Source organism: Megalobrama amblycephala, linkage group LG3, assembly GCF_018812025.1.
Source record: "Megalobrama amblycephala isolate DHTTF-2021 linkage group LG3, ASM1881202v1, whole genome shotgun sequence".
Taxonomy (NCBI): domain Eukaryota; kingdom Metazoa; phylum Chordata; class Actinopteri; order Cypriniformes; family Xenocyprididae; genus Megalobrama; species Megalobrama amblycephala.
In genome coordinates, this window is record NC_063046.1 from 48,537,613 (window position 1) to 48,561,868 (window position 24,256).

At 37.8% G+C, this 24,256-nt stretch overlaps 1 protein-coding gene across 1 annotated transcript in view; it reads left to right on the plus strand.

Moving 5' to 3' along the window:
* dnah2 (dynein, axonemal, heavy chain 2) overlaps positions 1–24,256 on the plus strand; it is a 191,622-nt gene that overhangs the window by 73,396 nt on the left and 93,970 nt on the right. The window contains exons 26-28 of the mRNA XM_048185863.1: positions 436–539; positions 5,102–5,258; positions 9,991–10,073. Of these exons, the coding sequence (XP_048041820.1) occupies positions 436–539; positions 5,102–5,258; positions 9,991–10,073 (344 nt within the window). The remainder of the gene's footprint in view (positions 1–435; positions 540–5,101; positions 5,259–9,990; positions 10,074–24,256) is intronic.

The window sequence follows — 24,256 nt, forward strand, 5'->3', positions numbered from 1 at the left end:
GATCTTGTATAGACCCTTCACATAAAAAACTAGCAGCCATCAGGATGATACTTAACTGCTATCAGCGGCGTCAGTGATGTCTCCGTCTCTCACTCATCTTCTACTGTTCTCACACACATACTGTTGCTACTTCATTAGGGTCCAGCAGAGACTCTCATTCCTTCGTTTCCCTTTTGTAACTGTGATAAAAGCTCTTTTGTGTAGCTAATTACCCTTTAAAGCTAATTTAGCTTCTCTTCTCACCAGCTTCTCATTATCCTGACATTTAGCTTTAAGCAGATTAGAAACACCTGCTTGATTCAGACCCTTTGGGTGCTCTTCCACTGACAGGGGATCAGTCCATCACAACACAGCACTCAGCATTTTACACTTCAGCTTGCAGTGGGATCCTGACTATTATAAAGGAATAGTGGTAAAGTGTGTGTGTTCTTTCAGGACAAGCACTGGGAGGTTGTGGACTTCTCTAAGAGCAGGATTGAACAGTTTAAGAAAATCATCCCACTGATCACAGACCTCAGGAATCCAGCCATGAGAGAGAGGTGGGGGCTCACTCACTCACACACACACACACACACACACACACACACACACACACACACACACACACACACACACACACACACACACACACACATGTGGATTTTCATGTTTTATGGGAACTTTCCATAGACATAATGATTTGTATACTGTTCAAATTGTAAATTCTTTCTCCTAACCCTTCCCCTAAACCTACACACACACACACACACACACACACACACACAAAAATACATTCTTGTACATTTATCTTTATGAGGATATTCATTCACATGCAATCTCTTTACTTCTTACCCTACCCATCACAAATAAGTGCCTTACCTGAACCCTTACCCTAACCTAATTGTAACCTTATCCCTAAAACCAAGTCTTGACCCTCAAATAGGCCTTTAAATGGGTCTCATAAAGTGAGGATAGGTCAAAATGTCCTCACTTTACTCTTTTTGTCCTCACTCCAATGGTCTAAATTTCAAACCTCACAAAGTCCTCACAAAGATAGTTGTACAAGTACACACACACATACACACGATGGGTTTTCATGTTATTATTTTTATACTGTACAAACTGTATATTCTATCCCCTAACCCTACCCCTAAACCTAAACACTACAGAAAACTATCTGCATCTTTACATTTTCAAAAAACATAATTTAATATGATTCATAAGCTGTTTTTCTCATGGCGACCAAAACATGCCCCAAGGTAAAAGATTTTTGGTATTGCTATCCTTGTGGGGGGATTTTGTCCCCGTAACGTAGGGTTTACCAGGACCACACACACATATACACACACATACGACTCACTCACAATGTGTCATCAGCATAATGAAGTGTAATTCTCGCACTAATCCTCCTTATCAAGAGTGGTTCCTGACAAAACGACACTGTCGTCTTTTATGTTGCCTCATCTGCGGACAATCGCTCTTTATAACTTCTCTCTGTTCGAGATATTGCCTTATGTAGCTGGTGACCTGAGGTCTGCTGTGAAGTCCAGCTGATAATCATCAGCAGCAGAGGTTCAGTGCCGATGACTGTTCTAGGATCAGCTGTAATCCCACACCTTGATAGCCAGCCCTCAGTTACAGCTCATCACCTCTCTCTATTCTATCACGCAGAGCATTTGTGCACTCTGGCGCCTTCCCTGCCAAGAGAATGCGACGTTTTCCACTCTTCGTTTTTCTTCTGCCCTGTCATTCGCACCCTAAGCCATCTGATTGGATCTGGCATTCCCAAAACAACAGCCCATCGGTCCCAATCAGGCGTGCTACGACAGCCCTTTCGGAGACGGCTGAGACAGGCCTCACGTTCCCCTGATGACAGCCGGCTAATCACACTGATGTAACCCTCTGAAAGATCCCTGTTAGCGTCTCCCGCTGGCCGGCACAGAACATCAGGGAAGCAGATGAAAATAAACAGAGCTCCAGCCTCAGAAGTCCATGACCGACCGAACGGGAGATGTGAAGAGCGAAAGAAAAACAGGCACTCGTAGGAGAGATCGCGTCCCAGAATGCCTGGGCCCGGTCTCAGAGGGGCCAGACATTGGCAGGATGTTTTTTTGAAATAGTGCTGTTGTGTTTTGTTGTGGATCAGATGTACTCTCAGTCTCTGTGGATTTCTTTGAGGGAAGACAACAAGCTGTGCGTCTGTGGGATCTCTCACGGGAGAATTCAATCCTTGCGCTGTCGTCGGCCGTCACACCTGTTTATTATGACAAAATCTGACCATCAACATGAACAGTCTTTTGTGACTAACCAGCACAGTGGACTGTCTTTCTTCAGCCCTCAAAATATTTCAAATAGCACACATTCTCTGTAATTTTATCTTAAGAATTCCATTAGATATTTTTATTAATGAATCACTAACCTCATTTCTCCTAAAGGCCTACACAATAGCTCTGTTCTAAAACATATTAAGCTTCCTGCTGCCTACATAGACAGCTGTCTTCTAAGGCAACATCCTGACCACACTACATAGACAGCAACTTACCAACTCACATCTTGCCCAATTGAGGTTTTCCAATAGGGTTTGGCATTAATGTTGCTGAGATAACGGGATACTTAAATTAGCATAAAGACAAAGCACACACAAACATTGGATAAGATAATTTGTTGTTAATTACACTGAACTATGTTTTTTATAGTTCATATGTTTCTTTTTTTACCAGGCTCCTATGTTTAAGGTTCAGTTATTTCGCTTTAATGGCAATGAAAAGGTTATTAGTCAGTTATTGAAATGCCTTATTTTCAAAAATGTCACTTTAGTCAATTCATTGATATTTAACAAATTTAACTGTCTTTTGCTGCAAAACCAGCTAAATCTATGTGTTTTTTGTTTGTTTGTTTTACAAAAACCTCTAAGCCCACATCTTTAGACAACAAGACATAGTAAAACGTCCATTTCTGTCAGTTTTACAGCAGCAAAAGGAACACTGTTGTGTTTACTTGCTACTCGTGAAAACCTGTCATTGCCACTGTAACGATGACGCACACCGTCATTCATCTTGAAATCATATGATTCGATTTGCATGTTCCGATTGGTTCTTCTGTAGGCTTTTGCTAACAAAGAGAAGTGGCGTTAAGCAGTTTCTGCTAACAAACCTGTATTTCTGAATGGCCTGACGCTGGGATTTAGCAGATTTAGAGGGGGGTGGGGGGTATTTGATGAACCTATACTATTTGCAGAGAGCATTCGCTCAATATCGTTTTCTAATTTTTGACGGAGGTGGCGTTTATCAGCTTTTGCATCTGAACTTTTGCATTCATATATATATATATATATATATCAGTGGTGTAGTCGGGGCGATACGCACGCATACGCCGTATGCTTACTTTTTGCTCAGGGCTGTTTGCGTATTACGACTTATAAGGATCAGTATTAGCGTATACCCACTTGTTTTTTGCTTCGAAAGTCCATAAAATAATGTCCTGTTAGCTTCTCCTTTAACTGTGTGTCCAATGCTGTTGTGTAAACTCGCGATTCTTTGTTGTAATTGGTGCATGAGCACTTCTGTCATTCTACCTTTTCCCGCTCATCATCGGCTAAAAACCAGGCTTCACAATGCGTGTTCACGCTGCAGTGAGAGATCTCCGATCAAAGCCGCTCTGTGTTTTGAGCGGTGCATTGAGCGCAGTTCTCTCACTGCAGCTGTCACGGCGTGAGAAATATGGTGGTGAGGAAATAAGACTATTAATTAATTATATAGCCTACATCATGCGTTCAGAGCTTTTATAAGCGCTAAGTTCCCGTACAAACTGTAAAGACCATCAGCGCAAATTAAGCCTTGTTTATTTAATGCATTAGTGTGCGAATCAAAAGCGAAACATACTAGGCTGCTACTCTGAATCGTATTAAGCTCCAAAAGTTTTATAAGATTTCCACGAGCCATCCCAACACTGATGATAAAATGTGCGATCCATTTGAATTATATTGAGAGTTAAACACTTTGAAACGCTATATAGAATGTCAAACGGGATCTAGACTGATGGACAAAATGAACAAAAGTCTGAAAAGAGGACAGACATCATCTTGCGCCAACAATTATTAGGGAGCTTTTTAAACTATTCATGACACACCCTTACTAGAATTTATATAGTTTTATTGTAGTAATTATGGTAAATTTGGCTAACTTGTAGAATTTATAACCTATTAAGGGAATTCACTAGATTTATATTACATCTGTGACATCTGTTGTTTCTATAGGCTATGTGTAGGTTGCTATTTTTCATAACAAATGCTTTGATAATGGAAAATGATATAGTTTGACTTCTTATAACACAATGAAGTAGAAAATTCTGTCAAACTGATAAGCTTACATAGTTGTAAATAATATAAAACTGAGTTTACAGAGGTTATCGGGGAAACAGCTCTAAAAAAAATAATAGTACTCCACTGGGTAATAGTACACCACTTATTTTTTTAGGACTACACCACTGATATATATATATATATATATATATATATATATATATATATATATATATATGAATGCAAAAATATATATATCAGTATTTAGTGTGACCTCCAAGACTTCTTCCATTTTCTCAAAGAAGAAAGTCTGAGAAACTTCTCATCATATTTTGAAAGTTTTCTTGGCCTTCCAGTCCTTTTCCATTCCATTTAGGTTTACGAAAGCCAGGTTGCTGTTGCTAGTGCTGTTTTTTCTGTTGTTTTTTTCAGTTTTTTTAATATTGCATACAAATTTCCTGTATTTTCTGGTTATTTTCTAATAAAAAGACTAAGAAATAATTATATATGGCCATTATACCATTGCTAAAACAACATTCTGGGATTGCCACTTCTCATGTGATGTGATGCTGCTTTAGAATTTAGGCAAAATTAGCTATCTTGGCAGGCAGCATAATTAAGTTGCCTACCTTTTGGAAAAGTCTTCATGTTGGAAACCTGTCTATGATGTCTTAAAATGCTGCATTGTGGCAGGAATGGATCAAATGGCTTTGATAAAAGGTTTTTCTTCCCAATTTGAGCTCAGATTCATGCGTCAATGTCAAAGCGTCTTGGCCAATCAGATTTTATCTTTAAAAAATGGTGCGGATCTGTTTATTTTAGACACTGGGATCAAATAAGACAAGAGGTGCAGCAAACGTTTGACCCGACCAGTGTAGACTTCACTCTGGAGAAGATTGTGGCTTTGGGTCTGGACCACCATGCTGAACGTATCAGTGAAATATCAGGAGCAGCCAGCAAAGAGCTCTCCATAGAACAGGTATGATATTCCCCTCTCTCCCAATCCCTCTTCGGAACTCTCCGTTTCTCATTTGGGTTCATTTATTTCATTCTTTTTTAGATAATTTCACTCTTAAAAATAATGATTCTTCAGTGAAAGATTCTATTTATAAGACTGTTTATAAGAAAAGAGTTCTGAAGTGCAACAAAGAATGCTTTTATTATCAGTTTTCCTCTTTTTGGGGTTTTGGGGTTTGCTAATGTATAAAGTTAATTGCAAATTATCAGCGTCCTTCAAATTACTTGTTAGGTTCTTCAAGATCAGTGTATTGGATTCTGTTTTTTTTAAAGCACCTGTACTAGAGATGTGTGAGTGTCAAATAAAAAGAAATTAAATTGTCCTTGATCCTTTGAGAGAGTATTTAAAAACATACTGAAACTCACTCAAAACTGCCCGAAGACCAAATTACTGTATCATTGTTGAGTAACATTATAAGCGGAGCTCATATTTAAAAAATGGTTTAACAGTATATGCTATGATTCAAATAGTATCAGGCTGTAAAACCATTTTCGGTTGTAACTGGAAACTTAAATTTTAACAGAGTTTTCCTTATTCACTTTATTTTCTATTTCTTTTGCCTCTTTGAAGGACTGTGGGTTCATCAAGGTTCAATTCTCTCTGCTCCTCTCATAGTGCATAAGATCCTTAGAGGTTTGGTATGTTAAAGAGAAAAGGAAAGTCACTGTCAAGAGGCTTATGGTCAGAGGTCAGGTTTGGAAGGTCAAAGATGATATCCTCAGGGTGACATCTAGTAGTCAGACCGCCCCAGCAGAGAATCACAGCAGAGAGTCTGGCCGCAGTGCAGATGTGGTTTTCATTAGCCAAACAGTTTGAATGGAAAGGAGATGGTGGTCATGAGTGAAAAGCTATCAGACTGCTCTGGGGTTATACTTGAAAATAGTATTTTTATTTAGGCCTGCATCCACACAGTACAGCACACATGAGCAGCATGGGACATAAGTCGCAGAAGTATCCTAGAAGTTACCAAATAAATGTTGTTTTTTATTATTATTTCTATTCGCTAAAGAATAAAATAACGGAACAACAATTTGCACAAACACATTAAACAGCACAACTGCTTTCAGCATTGATAATTATAATAAATGTTTCTTGAGCAGCAAATCAGCATATTATTGTGATTTCTGATGGATCATGTGACAGCGAAGACTGGAGTAATGATCCTGAAAATTCATCTCTGCCATCAAAGGAATAAATTAAATTTTAAATTATATTATATATCATATTTTTAATTCTAATAATATTTCACAATATTTTACTGTATTTTTTATTAAAATAAATGCAGATTGGTAGAGCATAAGAGACTTTCAAAAACAATTAAAAAATGGTGTATTTATTTATTGGTTTACTCTGAAGTGGAAACAAGCTTTACAGAACTCATCAGAATTGTGTTGAAAATGCACTTTAAACCTTTTTATCAACACAATATTGGCTTTTATGAAGAAACATAATACTGGAGTGAATAACTCCCCCATTACACCCCCTCCAAAAGACCTCAATGTCAGACCTGATGCAAATTCACAAACAGTACTTTTTAATTCAGTAAGACTGACTGAATTCAGACACTTCAAGCAGTTTATAGCTATGTTTTGGTTTCTGTGTAAATTAATTACCATTTGGATGTAAATGTCATTCCACCTCCTCATGTAAATTAGATTTCATGGCGATCAAGTTTGTAATAATCCTCATTGGCCCACTTCCGATATCCACTGTATTATTTGCGTTATAATTTATAGCTGTTATTGGAGGAAATATGCAATGTGGTGAACCAGAAGTCACTTTATGTTCTGCAAAGAGCTGTTACGCAGCAGAAATATCTTTAGTGTAAAAGCACAAGCTACATTATGTGCCGCTGATGCAGGATGTGTGAAACAGGCCTAGGAGTCGACTGTTTTATAGTCCTATTTTAGACTTGAAAAGGAAAATTTCCTGGACTGTGTTCAGTAATAGTGCAGTACAGTACGAGCGCAGTGCTGCTGGAGGCGTATGTCCCCAGGCTGCAGTCGCAGGTCATGTGTGGCGGCCACAGGGGAAATGAGCCTTGCACTTAATTTCCTTCAGAGCAGCCTTTACTGCCCCTGCAGAGTAGAGCTGCCCTGTCCAGCTGTCAGACTGTGGGAGGCTGTACTCCTCCCCTCTCCCCTTTCCCTCTTTCTTCCTCTCTTTCTTCTCGCTCTTGGCCCAGGGAGATTCCCAGACGTTCGGCTCTGCGCTCGCAGAGGTTACAACAACACAGCTTTGGTTCGAGAGTGGCAATGGGAGAGCAAAGCCTCATAACCCCCAAAGCACAGAGCGGTTCACCTAAAAGTCACCCGCAGAGAGAGAGAAAAGTAGAAAGACAGATAGAGTGTAAATGAGAAGCTTCACTGGCATGGTGCATGGCTGGCGTTTCTGGAAAGACCCCGTCTCTGACGTTTATTGTGACGGGGAACTTTGCAGGGGCCCAGATTAATGATATTTCCCTGTCACAAGTCGCCTAGTCTCATGTAGCCAGAGCTTCAGACTGACAGCAGAAGGTCTGGACTCCATTGCAGCTTTCATTAGCCAAGGACCGGCCAAAAGGACATCTGACCGACATGTAAAGCAACCAATCACAGTTTATTTTGTTCCGTTTCATGATTAGAGGCTTGGAAATGTAACGTCGATGTGGATCTTATAAATGAATCATTCAAGAACGTTGTGCAAGTTTACTTCAACAGTGGCACGGCAAACTACATACTTGTGAAAATCCAGCGTTTAGTTGATCCTGATAAGCACTCATTGTCACAGTTGTAAACAAAAAGCCTTTATTCTTCCATGAGGGTGTTTGGCATCACGACGGCAGCTTTGTTTCCAGGCAGACCACTAAAGAACACGACACACGTTTCTGACGACCAATCAGAATCCATTCTAATTTAAGAGCTCGCGCATTTAAAATGGCAGACAACATTGCGGAGAAGTTCATTGAGGTCCAGAAAAAATCACCAATGTTTGACAAGTTTTCAAGAATATAGATATATGGAAAACAATCAGTCATACCCTCGGAATAAATGGTTAGCAGTATTAACGATGAGATCATTATGCCAGGCTAGCAAACAGTGTAACATAAAATTACCTCAGGTATCCAGCACTAGTTTCGACAAAATTGTCTTTGAATTCACTGTTAGATTAGATCAATTACACTAGCTATTCACTCGAAACATAGCATGCTGAGGACATCTGCTGGTTAAAGCCATGTAAATGCAACAAGAACAGCAAATACATATTGTACACACTTTAAAACCGCAGCGGTTATCATTTGTTGGTGTGGACGCAAATATAGTTATCATTATAGTTATCATTCTCAGTGTAAACGGGCCTTTTTGCATCAGACGTTCAGCCAACGGTCAGTGGGCGTGAGGTCTGAAGCCTGATTTATACTCGACGTGTCCGCAAGTTCGCTTGCGTGCGTGCAACAAAAATGATGTCATAGTGGCGTTGGCAGAAGTGCGCGTTGAGTCCACACGAACCCATTTCGCTTGGCTGTGTGCACGGCAAATTTTGTAACTTTCCGCACGGCTCTACGTCCGAAGATGCACGAATGCCAGACGAATCTGGCCGAGCATGTATGTTTCACCACACCGGAACCTAGATTGCGAGTCTAAATTAGTTGCTTGCATTTACAAAATGTGCTAGCAATACCAGAAATAATCCCTTTTAATGAAAATAAAGGTCCATTTTTAATAAAAAATTTCACAAAACTAAATGAAAATGTTTAGTGAAATTAGAAAATATTTAAGACATTGTTAATTTTGTTGTATACATGTTATCATATCCATATCTTTTGTTCTAATGTCACAAGTAATAATCTCAAGGTTTACTGGGTTTTACACAATCCAGCTTGAGGCTAAGACTATAAGTCGCCTAACCTCCTCACAAAATAGATGGCTGTCTTTTCAGCTCAAAAGGTGCAGTCACATGTGAAATTTCAGCAATATTTTGCGGGCAATAATGGTCCATTGTCTATTGTCAATAGTATAGAGATGTATGATTCACAGCTCACACAGAAGTCAATTTCAAACCAAACAGCTTTCTGTTGATCAAACACAGATTTGAAGTTGAACCCATTGCAAAATCTGTGTGGAAAAATTGTCCTCAAGTGAAATTTATGATCGCATGGATTCATTGAAATGAGTGGATTTCATCCACGAAAATTCGCTGAACAATGGTAAGTATGAAAAGTGTTGACTAAGTAGAGTCAGCTCACTGTGTTTTAAAATGCAGCCAGAGTTTGAGTCTCTAAATGCACTTATGATGCCCCCAAATGCTGTCTTGTTTAGGCAGCTCATTATATATAAAAAAACAGCCAATGTTCAGTTAAGCCAGTAATGCCTTAAAATGTTGTCTATGCAAGCAGCTCACTAGGATTTAAAAGACTTCAAGTGTTCAAAAGATGTCAAAAACGGCTGTCTAGGTTTTAAAACATACTGTAGATAAGAAGTGTCATTGGCATATTTCTCTTCATGTCTGGTGTTTCTATGACGTTTATTATGGGGGAACTTTGCAGGGGCCCCAATCAATGTTCTTTCCCTGTCACTAGTCGCCTAACGTCCCCACGAGACCGATGGGTGCGTTACCAGCTCTAATACAAGGTGGCGTTCATTGCTGAGGTGGAATGTGTCTGGAAAGATTAGTGCTAACATTAAAAAGCCTAATGCTGACCTCTTATTCACAGACACTGGAAGGCATCACGAAGACATGGGAGGAAACGTCCCTGGACATCACACCCTACAAAGACAAAGGTCACCATAAACTGAGGTGAGAAGCCAGAGGTTCCAAAAGGTCAAACATCAAGAGGTCGCAGTCTCGCAATCACTCACAAGTGCTCAATAAGCAGAATGTTAAAAAGATGATAATGATGATTCAGCGTTCTGAGGTGGCAGAGATTCTGGCCTGAAGGCCTATTCACACCATGCTAATGCAACTACAACAAAAACATAAACTTTTTTTTTTCCTCCAGGATTTTATTTTATTTTATCTCAAAAGATTTCAGTTGCCATGTAATTCCCCTAAGAAATAAGTTAAAAATTAGCACATATGCACAAGACTTAAAGGTGCCATCGAACGTTTTTTTACAAGATGTAATATAAGTCTAAGGTGTTCCCTGAATGTGTCTGTGAAGTTTCAGCTCAAAATACCCCATAGATTTTTTTTAATAAATCTTTTTAACTGCCCATTTTGGGGCATAATTAGAAATGCACCGATTCAGGCTGCGGCCCCTTTAATTCCTCAGTTCACACAGCTAATATAACCCTCAAAATGGATCTTTACAAAGTGTTTGTCATGCATGCTGCATGCATACATCAGATCCTGTGAGTATAGTATTTATTTGGATGTTTAGATTTGATTCTGAATGAGTTTGATAGTGCTCCGTGGCTAAAGCTAACATTACACACTGTTGGAGAGATTTATAAAGAATAAAGTTGCGTTTATGCATTATACAGACTGCAAGTGTTTAAAAAATGAAAATAACGAGTCTTGTCTCCGTGAATACAGTAAGAAACGATGGTAACTTTAACCACATTTAACAGTACATTAGCAACATGCTAACGAAACATTTAGAAAGACAATTCACAAATATCACTAAAAATATCATGTTATCATGGATCATGTCAGTTATTATTGCTCCATCTGCCATTTTTCGCTATTGTCCTTGCTTGCTTACCTAGTCTGATGATTCAGCTGTGCACATCCAGATGTTCTGCCCTTGTCTAATGCTTGAATATGAGCTGGCATATGCAAATATTGGGGGCGTACACCCCGACTGTTATGTAACAGTCGGTGTTATGTTCGTCGGAGGTCTTTTAAACAAATGAGATTTATATAAGAAGGAGGAAACCATGGTGTTTGAGACTCACTGTATGTCATTTTCATGTACTGAACTCTTGTTATTCAACTATGCCAAGATAAATTCAATTTTTAATTCTAGGGCACCTTTAAAAAGATAAGGATCATTCAGTATGGTAGCAGAAATTCTCTGTATGTCCTTGGCATGAAGGTCTATTCACACCACTGTTGATGCAGCTAAACAAGAAAGTAAACAATATTTAAGTATTTTATTTTATTTTTTCATTTGCAGTGTAATTCTCCTCAAAAAAAGAAAAATAAGAACATAAAACTAGTGAAGATTAACACATACACACTTTCCTTGCAGCTTGCTACAGCCTACAGCCTCCATCAGTAGATTTTCCATCTTAATTGGGGAGTTGTCCTAATTGACTTTGCCTAGTTGATGTATTGGATTATTTTTTTCCTGAGCCGTAATTGTACCTTAACTTTTTAATGCATGTCCAGTCGAGAGGTATTTGCAGAATTGTTTTTTTGTGGCAGACTCCCTGTCCACCGAGGGATTGTTACTGGCTTCATCCATGCTATTAAGGCACCGTAATGTGAATATATTAGTGCCAAAAACAAGCCATAGCCTAAAAAACACCATTCCTCAACATGATGGAGCGCGCTGCTGCAGGGGAGAACCGCTACGCGTGAGGAGCCAGTAACTCCACATTATCATATTACTCTGTGTGACACAAGCACCACAGAGAAAGAGTGAGCAAATGATACAAAAGACTGGCTGTGTTTTAAAACCTAGTGAGCCGCCTACTGCCTGCTGGACAGAATTCGAGGCATATTCAAATGTTCTTATCGGATTAAATGCGCTTATGATATGCAAAAATGGTTTTGAATCACAGCCGGTGTTTGAATGAACCATTGATACCTGGAAATGTTGTCTAGGTGTGTAGCTCAGTAGGTTTTGAAACACATCAAGTGTTCAAATGCACCTTTGTCTAGATGAGGCTGTGAAACACAGCCACTGGCCGGACAGCATTGCTCTCTCAGAGTCCGGTTCAAATCTGTGTTTGACAGCAAGCCATGTTTTCATACACAGATTAAATGGCTTATCAATGCCAGGGCACCTTGAGCTCTCACATAAACATAATTACTATCAATCTCCTTAGAGAGCAGGACTCAGAATAACTGCTTTAAGCCTTCTGGGCAAACAAGTCAAGGGTCCAATAAAGAACATGAACTGACTGTCTGTGAATGAATAAACACTAGTGGGAAAAGACATTTCTGTATTTAGATGAGCTCAAATGATGCTGTTGCTCATTTTGGTTTGATTGAGACCATTCGGGAGTTTCACAAAGTGTTCATTGCTTACAATTATACAAACGAGCTGTGAGCAGATAAGAACTGGAGAGGATGCTTTGTGCATATGGCAGCCACACAAAAGCTGTAATCTAATAGAATCATTTGTACAAGCAGTCTCCTTCCCAAGGGCTGAAAGTTTTCTGAAAATGCCTTCAGGCCTGTTCGTTTTTAGCTGGAAGCAGTGTTTGTGTGCATATGAGCATGTTTATGTGCAAGTTGAGTGGATGAATCGGAAATGGGTCAAAAGCATTGTTTGTAAAAGTCTTTGCCTGTTTGTCTGTTTTGATTCAGTAGTATTATAGTTTTTAATACATCTCTTTGGAGACTTCTTATATAGATTCTTCCTTAATTTTCTATGTAATTTGTGTCTATCTTGTTTTTTGTTTGTGAGAGTGCCTCTGGGGACAAATTGGTCTATATATTAAGATATCGCTTATGTGATATATTCAGGTGGATTTCAGCAGTGTTATGTGATGAAGTCACTCCCACTAACCAGTTTGGCAGGTTGAATTTTATATATGATATAAACATTTGTAATTGTAGTCTTTTAAAAAGGCATCTGAAGTGATAAACTAAGTGTTGTCAAAAAATATCGATTTTTTTTTATACATATTGATACTGAAATATCTGAAATGATTCTAATACTAATTTTCCGGAGAATAGATGCACACCACCAGCTGCGCTTTCTTGCTCTCTCATCTCTCATCACTGACTTGTTTCATTTGCTCCGGATGAATATTGGGTAACACTTTACTTGAAGGGGTGTGCATAAGACTGACATGACACCTTCATAATCATGACATGACACATGTCATGAATATGAAGGAGGTTTTATGAATGTTTATGACAACTGTCATTAAGTGTCATTCGCTCAGTTATGTCGTTTTTAATGCGAAGATGACATTGTTTGAGATGTCTGAGTTATGACAACTTGACATAAACCAATACATCATAACCTGTCAGTGTCTTTGTCATGACAACTTGACATTATTTAGCTTAATGGGTTAACATTACATTAAACTGTCATGTGGTTGGTTTTGACATTGGCTGTCATGAGGCCATTATAATATGTATCTTGAGCTCAAGTACAGTGGTACAAATTGAACTTGTCATTAAAATGTCATTAAGTGACAATACTCTGACAAATAATTTTATAACAGCGTCACGACTATTTTTCATTTCATGTTTTGTTTTTTGTTTTTTTTAAGTTTCCTCCAACAGAAGGTCAGATAATAGACAATTTCAAATTTCTTAAAAAAGATGACACTGTTATAAAATAATGGTAACACTTTATTTTAGGGTCTTTTAACTAGTTGCTTATTACCATTAGCATTCATATGGCTAAAATATTGGCTATTTATTAGTACTTATTAGTACTTATGCCTTATTCTGCGTGACCTTATTCTACATTCTTAATCCTACCCAATACCTAAACCTAACAATTAACTATAATAAGCAGTAAATTAAGAGTTTATTGAGGGTAAAGTCATAGTTAATCGTTTATATATGTGTTCCCTATACTGAAGTGTTACCAAAATAATGTAATGTAATGTTAACCCATAAAGCTAAGTAGTTTTTTAAGTTTGATAATTAATCTGCTATGTCATGTTTATGACAGGTTATGATGTATTGGTTTATGTCAAGTTGTCGTAACAAAGACATCTCAAACAATGTCATCTTTGCATTAAAAATGACATAATTGAGCGAATGACACTTAATGACAGTTGTCATAAACATTCATAAAACCTCCTTCATATTCATGACACGTGTCATGTCAAGATTATGAAGGTGTTATGTCAGTCTTATGCACACCCCTTCAAGTAAAGTGTTACCGAATATTTTTGGTGTCACAGGGCTTGAATTTCGGCGTGTATTGCGCATAATTTTACTCATTCCAGGAGATTATGTGCTCACACCCAAAGTGCGTGCACATAAAACCACCTCTCAGTACTAAATTGAGTTCTTTTTCACTGCTTATTGCGCTTAAACAGTCAAACACACACAAAATAATGTCTTGGTGAGTTTTCACGTAAACACAGTCAGTTATGTTTTATGTGAAATTATGAGATAATATTAAAAATATCTATATGGCAGTTTTCCCCATGGTATTGATGTCAAAATTGTGGCCAGTGAAAATGCTCAGTGGCTAGTATCTTTGGAAAACCACTAGCCACAGTGGCTGGTGAACAAAAAAGTTAATGTCAAGTCCTGTATGTCACCATTCCATACCTTGCTGTCTCATTAAAATGGCATATATTTGCAAGGTCTCTTAGGTCCTCTGATCAACTGCTCTTAACTGTTTCTAGGATAAGAGCTCATTTATTATCCTGGCTTTTAACTCGATTGGATGCTGAGGCCTGCTTTATTCTAAGTCTGTGCTTCCTCTGAATTTGTGTTATTGTTGTGTTACTTGTTTTATGTATTTTTTGGTATTATTTTTTTAATATCTTTGTAAAGTACTTTGGGCAACAGTTGTATTAATAGTGCTTTATAAATAAAGAAAAGAAAGATATACAAATGTAGTTACAGAAATATAAATCAAAAATTGTAAATATATAAAAAAAATATATAAATATAATAATTATATCTGAGTTTGCGCATATAGAGGCAAAATTATTTACATAAATGTATGTAATTTTATTTTAGATGCGAGAAGGGTGTTGTAAATGCTATGTCCTCATTTTGATACCTAAGTAAATGAGTTTGTACTTAGCTATACTTTTGAAACAAACTTATTTCTAAAAGTGAGCTAAATCTGACAAAAATTTCCTCTAGAGATGTCCGTAAATAAAGGAAGTACTAAAATAAATATTTTAAAAAAAATCTGTACTTCTATCCTTCACAGCTACATGTTAATTGGCATCAAAATAAAAATGTCCAAAATGTCTGTGTAGGTAGCAGCTCACTTGGAAACGCTCCCCATGGGTTTGGTACGATTGTGTTTGTGCCTGTGTGTTTAATAAAGTCAAGTCACTTTCATTTATATAGCATTTTATCCCAATTTTTTTACAGTAATAAACAGGAAAATATTGATCAATCATATAGATAAAATTTACAATAGTACAATAGTGTCTTTACTCAGCTGGAGTCAGTTCAGTGTTGATTCAGTTCAGTTCAATAACTATGTAAAGTTTCTTCAATTACGAAATGAGTTCAATTGAGCTATAAGCAGCTCTTTAGAAGACAGTAGTGTCCAGTGCTGGTCCTACACTTCTTCACAGTTGAAATGTTCCCACCCCATCTGTTCTTTCAGAACAGTTTCACTGTCAACAAACAACATACAGTGAGTTGAATTTCAATAAACATTGGTACTAATGACAATGGTATTTCATATGCAAGGTGCAACAAATTGCACTTTATGAAAGAAGTATATAAATATGTAAAGAAAATCCTTTAAAAACACTTTAAACTGCCAGGAAGAACAAGTAAAATTTTTGACTGCTAAAGAAATGCTTTATGAAAGTATTGCTCTGAAACCATCTAGCTGTCAGAAAAACTATAACACACAGCTGAAATGATTTTCCATGTGCGTGATTTACTAACAAAACTAAAACATGATGAATAGTTTACCCAAGAAAGCTTAAAGTGTTAGTTCACCCAAAAATGAAAATCATGTCATTTATTACTCACCCTCATGTCGTTCTACACTTGTAAGACCTTCGTTCATCTTCAGAACGCAAATTAAGATATTTTTGATGAAATACAATGGCTCAATGAGGCCTCTATAGACAGCAATGTCATTGAACCTCTCAAGATCCAGAATGGTACTCAAAACATATTTAAAACAGTTCATGTGAGTACAATGGTTCTACATTAATATTATAAAGAGATGAGAATACTTTTTTGTGCACCAAAAAAACAAAATAATGACTTTTCAACGATATCTAGTGATGGCCGATTTCAAAACACTGCTTCGAATCTTTTGTTTCGAATCTGTGATTCGGATCACGTGTCAAAATGCCAAACTGCTGAATTCACGTGACTTTGGCACTCCAAATCGATGGTTCGAAACAAAATATATTTATGAAGAGTCATTATTTTTGTTTTCTCATCGCTTTATAATATTAAGGCTGAACTACTATACTCGCATTAACTGTTTTAAATATGTTTTGAGTACCATTCTGGATCTTGAGAAGTTCAGTGGCATTTCTGTCTAGAGGCCACACTGAGCCATTGGATTTCATCAAAAATATCTTATGGCTCGTTTCCACTGAGCGGTACGGTTCGGTTCGGTACGGTACGGTACGCAATTTTTGCCGTTTCCATTGTCAAAAGTTGTGAATGGTACCCTAATTCCGAACCGTACCGTACCACTTTTTTGGGACCCTTTCGTTGGGGTACCAAGCACAACAGTACCGTACCAAAAGGGTGGAGCTACACTCTGCAGAACATTGATTGGTTGACAGAGAATCATCACTTGCGCGTGCTACAAGGGGAATGACAACACAAGAGGCGCCACACAAATGTTGTTCAGGCAACGCTTGCATTAATTATCTTCACTTCATGTAGGCTATATAACAAAACAAAATATAAAACACAACCCTGCCTCTTTTCGTTTTTATTTAAAAAATATGAAACCTATTAATGTGTGGTTCAGGCAATATGTGCATATGCACTCTGATTATCTTCACTGTATGTAGCCTATAATAAAATGAAATAAGACAAAACAACCTTCTCTTTTTGTTAAACGTCAGTTTTAATTATCAATAATAACCATTATAAATAAAATATGAGAAGCTATACAATAAAAATAAAGACAAGCAAACAATTCAGTCAAACGTACAGCGCACTACAACGGTAAAGTTAAATAAATATATAAAGTACAACTTCACTTTCCCCTCAGCCAAAACGATTTGTCCGGGAACAAATTATAAATTAATGAGACCAAAGATTGCCCGTTATACACAAGATGAATGATATCTTGTTTTTAACCACTACAGAGACATCAGAGCCAGCGGCGAATGTCAGAAGGACTAGCCGAGGTACAGCTGCTCTCGGCTGGGTACATGAGCACCGAGCGCCCGGTGATCGCCTGGATCTCACAACTCCGACAACGTCAGATCAAATTTTCAAATAGGCGCTATCTTTATAAATTAACCACAGATTTGAGATTTAAACAACTACATTCTCGCCTGAAAAACTTTTAAAACTACATTTCATGACACAGTAAAATAGTTTTTAAATTACGCGGGTTTTCTCCTCCGCTTGCTGGTAGGTGCTGCTGCATGGACGTCTGAACTTTGCGATCTTGGTATTCTGAAACGCCGAATGTTGGCGTGCAGCAAGCAAAGCTCGTCTTCTTCTTGTGACAGACAGCCTCAAGCCGATAAGCAAGAACAAGATTTGATGTAGTATGTCCTCCATTGTTGTTTACTATATCGTTTTCTTCTTCGTGCGAGAATGACGTCGATCACTATTTTCCGGCTACACCACGCCTATCAAGTAAGGGTTTGCGGTGGAAACGCAAGCCTGATCAAGGTGTACCGCTCCGAACCGTACCGAACTGTACCGAACCGAACCGTATCGCTCAGTGGAAACGAGGCATTAATTTGTGTTCCGAAGATGAACGAAGGTCTTATGGGTGTAGAATGACATGAGGGTGAGTAATAAATGACATTATTTTCATTTTTGGGTGAACTAACCCTCGTAAACATACGAAAATACATCAATAATTCTCTAAATGTGCTGTCTTTTAGACTAATGGGCATTGTTTTTAAAGAACTCGCAGGATGTTTACATTATGTAGTAATATGCTACTTAAAAAATCTTTGAGAGCAAAGGAGCCCCCTGGTGGTTTGGGAGACCTACACACTTGCATAGTTTGCTTATAATGAGGACAGGCACTGATAGTGTCGCTATTCATCTCGAGACAGTTCAATGTTGATTCAATTCAGTTCAATAAGTGTCGATGTTGCAAAAATGATCAATGATGAAATGAAGTCAAATAAGCTATAAAGCATCTCTGCAGAAAACAGTGGTGTCATCATCCAACTCAATTCAGTTCAAGCTATGATCTTATCCAATAGTGTTAGTGCAGTCAAATCAATAATATTACTAAGTGTTTAATAATGCACTAATACACATAAAAAGTCATAAAGATTGCAGCTCTCTGTGTGCCATAACCTGTCATATGCGTCAGTGTCTCACACCCACCTGTGAGAGAGAGAGAAAATCACAGGGGGTGGTGTCTTGCTGACAAGTAGACACGGGGAGAAAAAAGCGAGTGAACAGATATATAGAAGAAGGGGGGATGATTCTTATTGCTTATTTCTAGAAGCTTAGATCCTGCAGAACAGAGAAAGGATGCGGTCTTTCTCTCTCTCCCCCCTGTTTAGCACACATACCTGCTGGTATTGTTCGTCCCCGTCAGTGCTGCAACAAAAGGTGGACATATGCTTTATCTTTAGTTCTCTCTCTCCCTCGCTCCTCTTTGATCACTCTATTTCTTCCTCTTTTTTTTTTTTTTTGTGTGTGTCTGTGGGGTGTATGCCATATCAACAAATACTGTGTGTTTAGTATTCAGCGGTGGGGTTGTATACAGGGGACAGAATCAATTCCAAATTACTCAGTCTCTCAATAACGGACAGCCCTGTCCGCAAGGAGAAAAGATGATTAATGATGATAGTATTCATGATAGAAGCTGAAGTGTTCGCACGCACAGATGGAGCTGTGTGTGCGTTAATGGTCCTGCAGTGAAGAGGCTTTCTGTTTGCTGCCGTGTACTTATAATTGAGCGTTTCCACACATTTAGCAGAACGGAGTGCAAATCACCTGTAATTACCACCTACAGCCCCGCATTGTACCCACAGTACACACACCCATTGTATAAATACGGTGCACAGAAACATCTCTTTGCCTGCTCTGCAGTTGCAAGAGTGACAATTCTGCAGAATATGCAGTAAAACTGTCCTACACCGAAGGTTCGACTGACCAAAGGACTCTCCTAGCAGTCATAATGTAATGTCGAGCGGAGCCAATGGGCGAAACGGTCAATAATGACGTGGGACAAAACGTGTGTGCAAACACTTTTAGCATATGCTACTTCTTGTAATTAAATTAGACTCATAAGCTTCCCTTACCAACACTGTATTTTATTTAAAATTTGCTACAGCGCACTTTTTTTTTTCCTGACGCACATATGCCTCTGTTTGGACGCACACACACAGCTGCGTATGAACATCCCAGCACTGCTTTGCTGATGACTGGGTATTTTGAGAGGTCATGTCCTCCTCCTCTATGTGTTTTTTTGTTGTTGTTGTTGTTTGTTAATACACTAAAAAGTGTTTTGGTGTGATTTTAGTACCTATAAGCTGTTCAAAATGTAGTGAGATGCCTACCTAGACCATTTTTAGACATCACTGACTTTAATTTGAACATCAGTATATGATCAAGATAGGCAGTTTACTTGGTTACAGTTTGGTTACTGTGTAATCAGAGAGCATTCTAACTCACACATGGGGTGCATCTCAATCAGCTCCCTAGTTCAGTAGTTAGGGCACTGATCAAGAAGTCGGCTATTTTACAAAATCCTTCCAGTGCACTAAGACATTTGCTCCGTAAAAAGTCATACAATGCCCATGAAAACCAGGGAGCATTGATGCTCACTCTGTTCCCTTAAAGGTGCCCTAGAATGCTTTTTCACAAGATGTAATATAAGTCTAAGGTGTCCCCTGAATGTGTCTGTGAAGTTTCAGCTCAAAATACCCCATAGATTTTGTTTTATTAATTTTTAAAAAACTGCCTATTTTCGGGCATCATTAAATATATGCCGATTCTGGCTGCTTCCCCTTTAAATCCTTCCACTCCCCGCCCCCAAGCTCGTGACTCTAATACATTGCATAAACAAAGTTCACTCAGCTAATATAACCCTCAAAATGGATCTTTACAAAATGTTTGTCATGCATGCTGCATGCATGCATCAGATCATGTAAGTACAGTATTTATTTGGATGTTTACATTTGATTCTGAATGAGTTTGAGGCTATGCTCCGTGGCTAAAGCTAACATTACACACTGTTGGAGAGATTTATAAAGAATGAAGTTGTGTTTATGAATTATACAGACTGCAAGTGTTTAAAAATGAAAATAGCGACGGCTCTTGTCTCTGTGAATACATTAATAAACGATGGTAACTTTAACCACATTTAACAGTACATTAGCAACATGCTAACGAAACATTTAGAAAGACAATTTACAAATATCACTAAAAATATCATGTTATCATGGATCATGTCAGTTATTATTGCTCCATCTGCCATTTTTCGCTATTGTTCTTGCTTGCTTACCTAGTCTGATGATTCAGCTGTGCACAGATCCAGACGTTAATACTGCCTGCCCTTGTGTAATGCCTTGAACATGGACTGGCATATGCAAATATTGGGGCCGTACATATTAATGATCCCGACTGTTATGTAACAGTTGGTGTTATGTTGAGATTCGCCTGTTCTTCGGAGGTCTTTTAAACAAATGAGATTTACATAAGAAGGAGGAAACAATGGTGTTTGAGACTCCATGTACTGAACTCTTGTTATTCAACTTTGCCAAGGTAAATTCAATTGTTGATTCTATGGCACCTTTAACAGAAGTTCTGAAGGGCAAAACATAAACCATGCAAGCCAGCTCACCACACATAATGCCACTATTTAATTATATTTCAGCATAAACATACATCGCTTGACAGGTACTCAACATAATCTAGCTAACATTTATAATATGGCTGAAATGTTGCGGGCATATGAAACAAAGTATTTATCATAATGTACTTTAACTAACATTAAAAAATAATGTCAGAAAGATATCAGTTCTTCTGCTGTTGATCATAAGTACCAGTAGTGACGCTGTACAACAAGGACGTTGTCATGAGTCATCAGTCTCTCAATGTGTAGTGAGTCAGGATCCTTACTGTCCCTACCAGTGCCTGAATTTGTGTACACCATGTGCTCATTCATGACCTAGGGAGCTGATTGAGATGCACCTTTGGTTACTTTCCCTAAATGATCAGCATTCATTGCTTCATAATGGCTTTAGGGCTTTAAGCATGACTCATTGGGCCAGGGTAGTACAACACTGCCACCTAGTGTGTGTGCATATGTGTGTTTACATGTGCTTATGTGTGCATATACACGTGTATGTGTGTGAGATAAAGGAAGCAGGAATGCCCTGACCATCTGCTACACATTAGAAAGAGACCCCCAGCCCAATTCAATTAACATCCACAAGCCCCCTGATTGGGCTCAGAGAGAAAGAGAGAGATGGGAAGAGAGATAAAGGACATTACTACAATTACTACAAGGACTTACTACAATGCAGTAAATATGAGTTTCAGCATTCTCTGATGAACTCCCCGCCTGACAGCGGGGCGAATGGAAAAGTCATTGATCACACAGACGCACACACACACAAACAAACGGTAGACTCATTCAAAGAGGTTATGAAATTGCTATGAAACAGAGGGAGAGATAAATAAATACTCTTGATCTATGAGCATGTTTGAAGTTCCATTAAAAAAATTTAAACATTTACAATGGAAATACAGAGGGAATCTTTAGTTGGCGATTCTCTTTATTTATCCTTATTGCTGTTTATCTTTTATATAAGTCATCTAAATCTGGCAAAACTTTACAGGATGTCCCCTATTTTATTTTTATTTATGTTTTGTAACGTTTTAACAAGCATTTTAGTGCCTAGTCTTTTGTTTTATTTATTTATTTTTGATTAGTCTTTAGTAATTATAATTAAAGTAATTATAATTGAAAATGATTTTATGCCCTCAACAGAATCAGAAATTAGCCATGGCTCAAAGCAAAAATAACTCTGGAAGTTAAGTGATAAAAATACTAGATATGTTAACGTGAATAGCATAGTAAATTCTTTTATTGTCTGTCTAACATATATTTAAAAAAAAAAAAAAATCGTTAGCAGTTCATTTTACAGTCCTGTTCCCCATACACATTATGTACTTAATATAATAATTGCAATAACTGGGTAATAACTAGGTACTAACCCTGAACCTACCCCTAAATCTAACCTTGACCCATGTAGTTACCTTATATTACCCAGTACTTTATTAGGTAAGTACATGCAAGTGCACGTACTGTAAAATAAATTGCAACCTTTTTTCATATTTGATGGGTTTAGTGTCTCTATTGACACTGTAGTGACTGTAGTTGTCAAATATCTGTATTTACTGTCGCAGAGGCAACTACTGGTGAAGGTTTAACTAATATAAAGTGGGTTTTGATGAAAAAAAAAATTAAATTAGCTTTGAAAACACTTGATATGAAGAAATCCCTCCCAAACAGTCTAAAACAGTGATTACAATAAGATCCACTGTGACAGACAGCAGAGAGCCGCAGAATTCTAAATAGGGACCAGTCTAATTTATGTCAAATTGTTTATTTTATTGATATCTTGCTCATTATTTGCAGCTACTTTTGTATAATATAGTGATGTTGATTTTATTGGTAACAGCCATAATTGTGCATAGTTTGCTTTAGTTTCTTTAGTTCACACCTAATTTTATACAGTTAGAGAAAAAAAAATGGCATCATAAAGGTGAAAATCAATTCCAATTAGCAAATATTGCTTTTTTTTTCCCCCTTCTTTTTTGGGGTGGGGGGTGGGGGTCCTTTAGCCGTTGGTCCTTTAGCTAGTTATATGTGCTTGTGTATATGTGAGTTATCTGATAATTCTGTCGCAGTAATAATGTAGTCAGGGATTTTCAGTCCGCTCTCACCTGCTGCTCCTCGGAGAATAGCCTGCACTGAAGACAAACAGTTGGAGAATGTGATGAGAGTGATGAATATGACAGATGCAGTGGTGTGTGTGTGTGTATGAGTGATACCAAGAGAACGAATCCTCTCATCACTGCACCTTTCCCACTGCTAATGTTCACATGTGTGTGAGGCAGAGTCAGAGCGAAAGAAAGAGTTGAGAGTGCAGGAGATTGAGCAGGGCTCCGGTGATTGGTCTGAATGAGAGGCCTGCGGCAGGCGGGTGGAACGTGTGATCACTTATAGCAGAGGTGATAATTTACAGCCTTTCTGAGTGTGTGAGAGAGACACCGTCTTTCATAGCAGCCATGCTGTATTGCTTCCATCCATATTCAACAATATCTTTGTTTTTTTTTATAGCAATGGTAGACTATAATAGACAAAAACACCAATATATAAAAGAAAAGAAAATTTAAGTAGATAAATCAAATAATATACATATACGTATACTAGGGGTGAACCGTACCGCTCTGCACACTCGGTTCGGTACGCAGTTGCACCGCGTCCAGTCTTCAGTGTCGCATGATCCTTCAGAAATCATTCTAATATGCTGATTTGCTGCTCAAGAAAAAAATTCTTATTATTATCAATGTTGAAATAAAATTTTTTAATACTTTTGTGGATTTTTTTTTTAAGGATTCTTTGATAAATAGAAACAGTATTTTAAAAATAGAAACCTTTTACAAAATGTAAAAGTGTCTTTCACTTTTAATAAGTTTAATGCATCCCATGAATAAAAGTATTCAAAAGTATTAACAGTAGTGTATATTTATACAACACCTGTTGAAAAGTGTTGAGCCACCTTCACAGATAAAAGATTTGCATTTTTCTTTAAGCTCTTCCACAACCAAACAATAGACAATTTTATCACATTTTATACATTGATCAGTAATGTTGGGATTAAAGTTATGAAGTATGTCTGGAGTTATAGACACCCTTTATAATCCACTTATACTGTAATAGCTTGAAGCTTATATTAACTGCCTGGATGTGTGGATTTTAAACAGGTTTTCTGCCATTC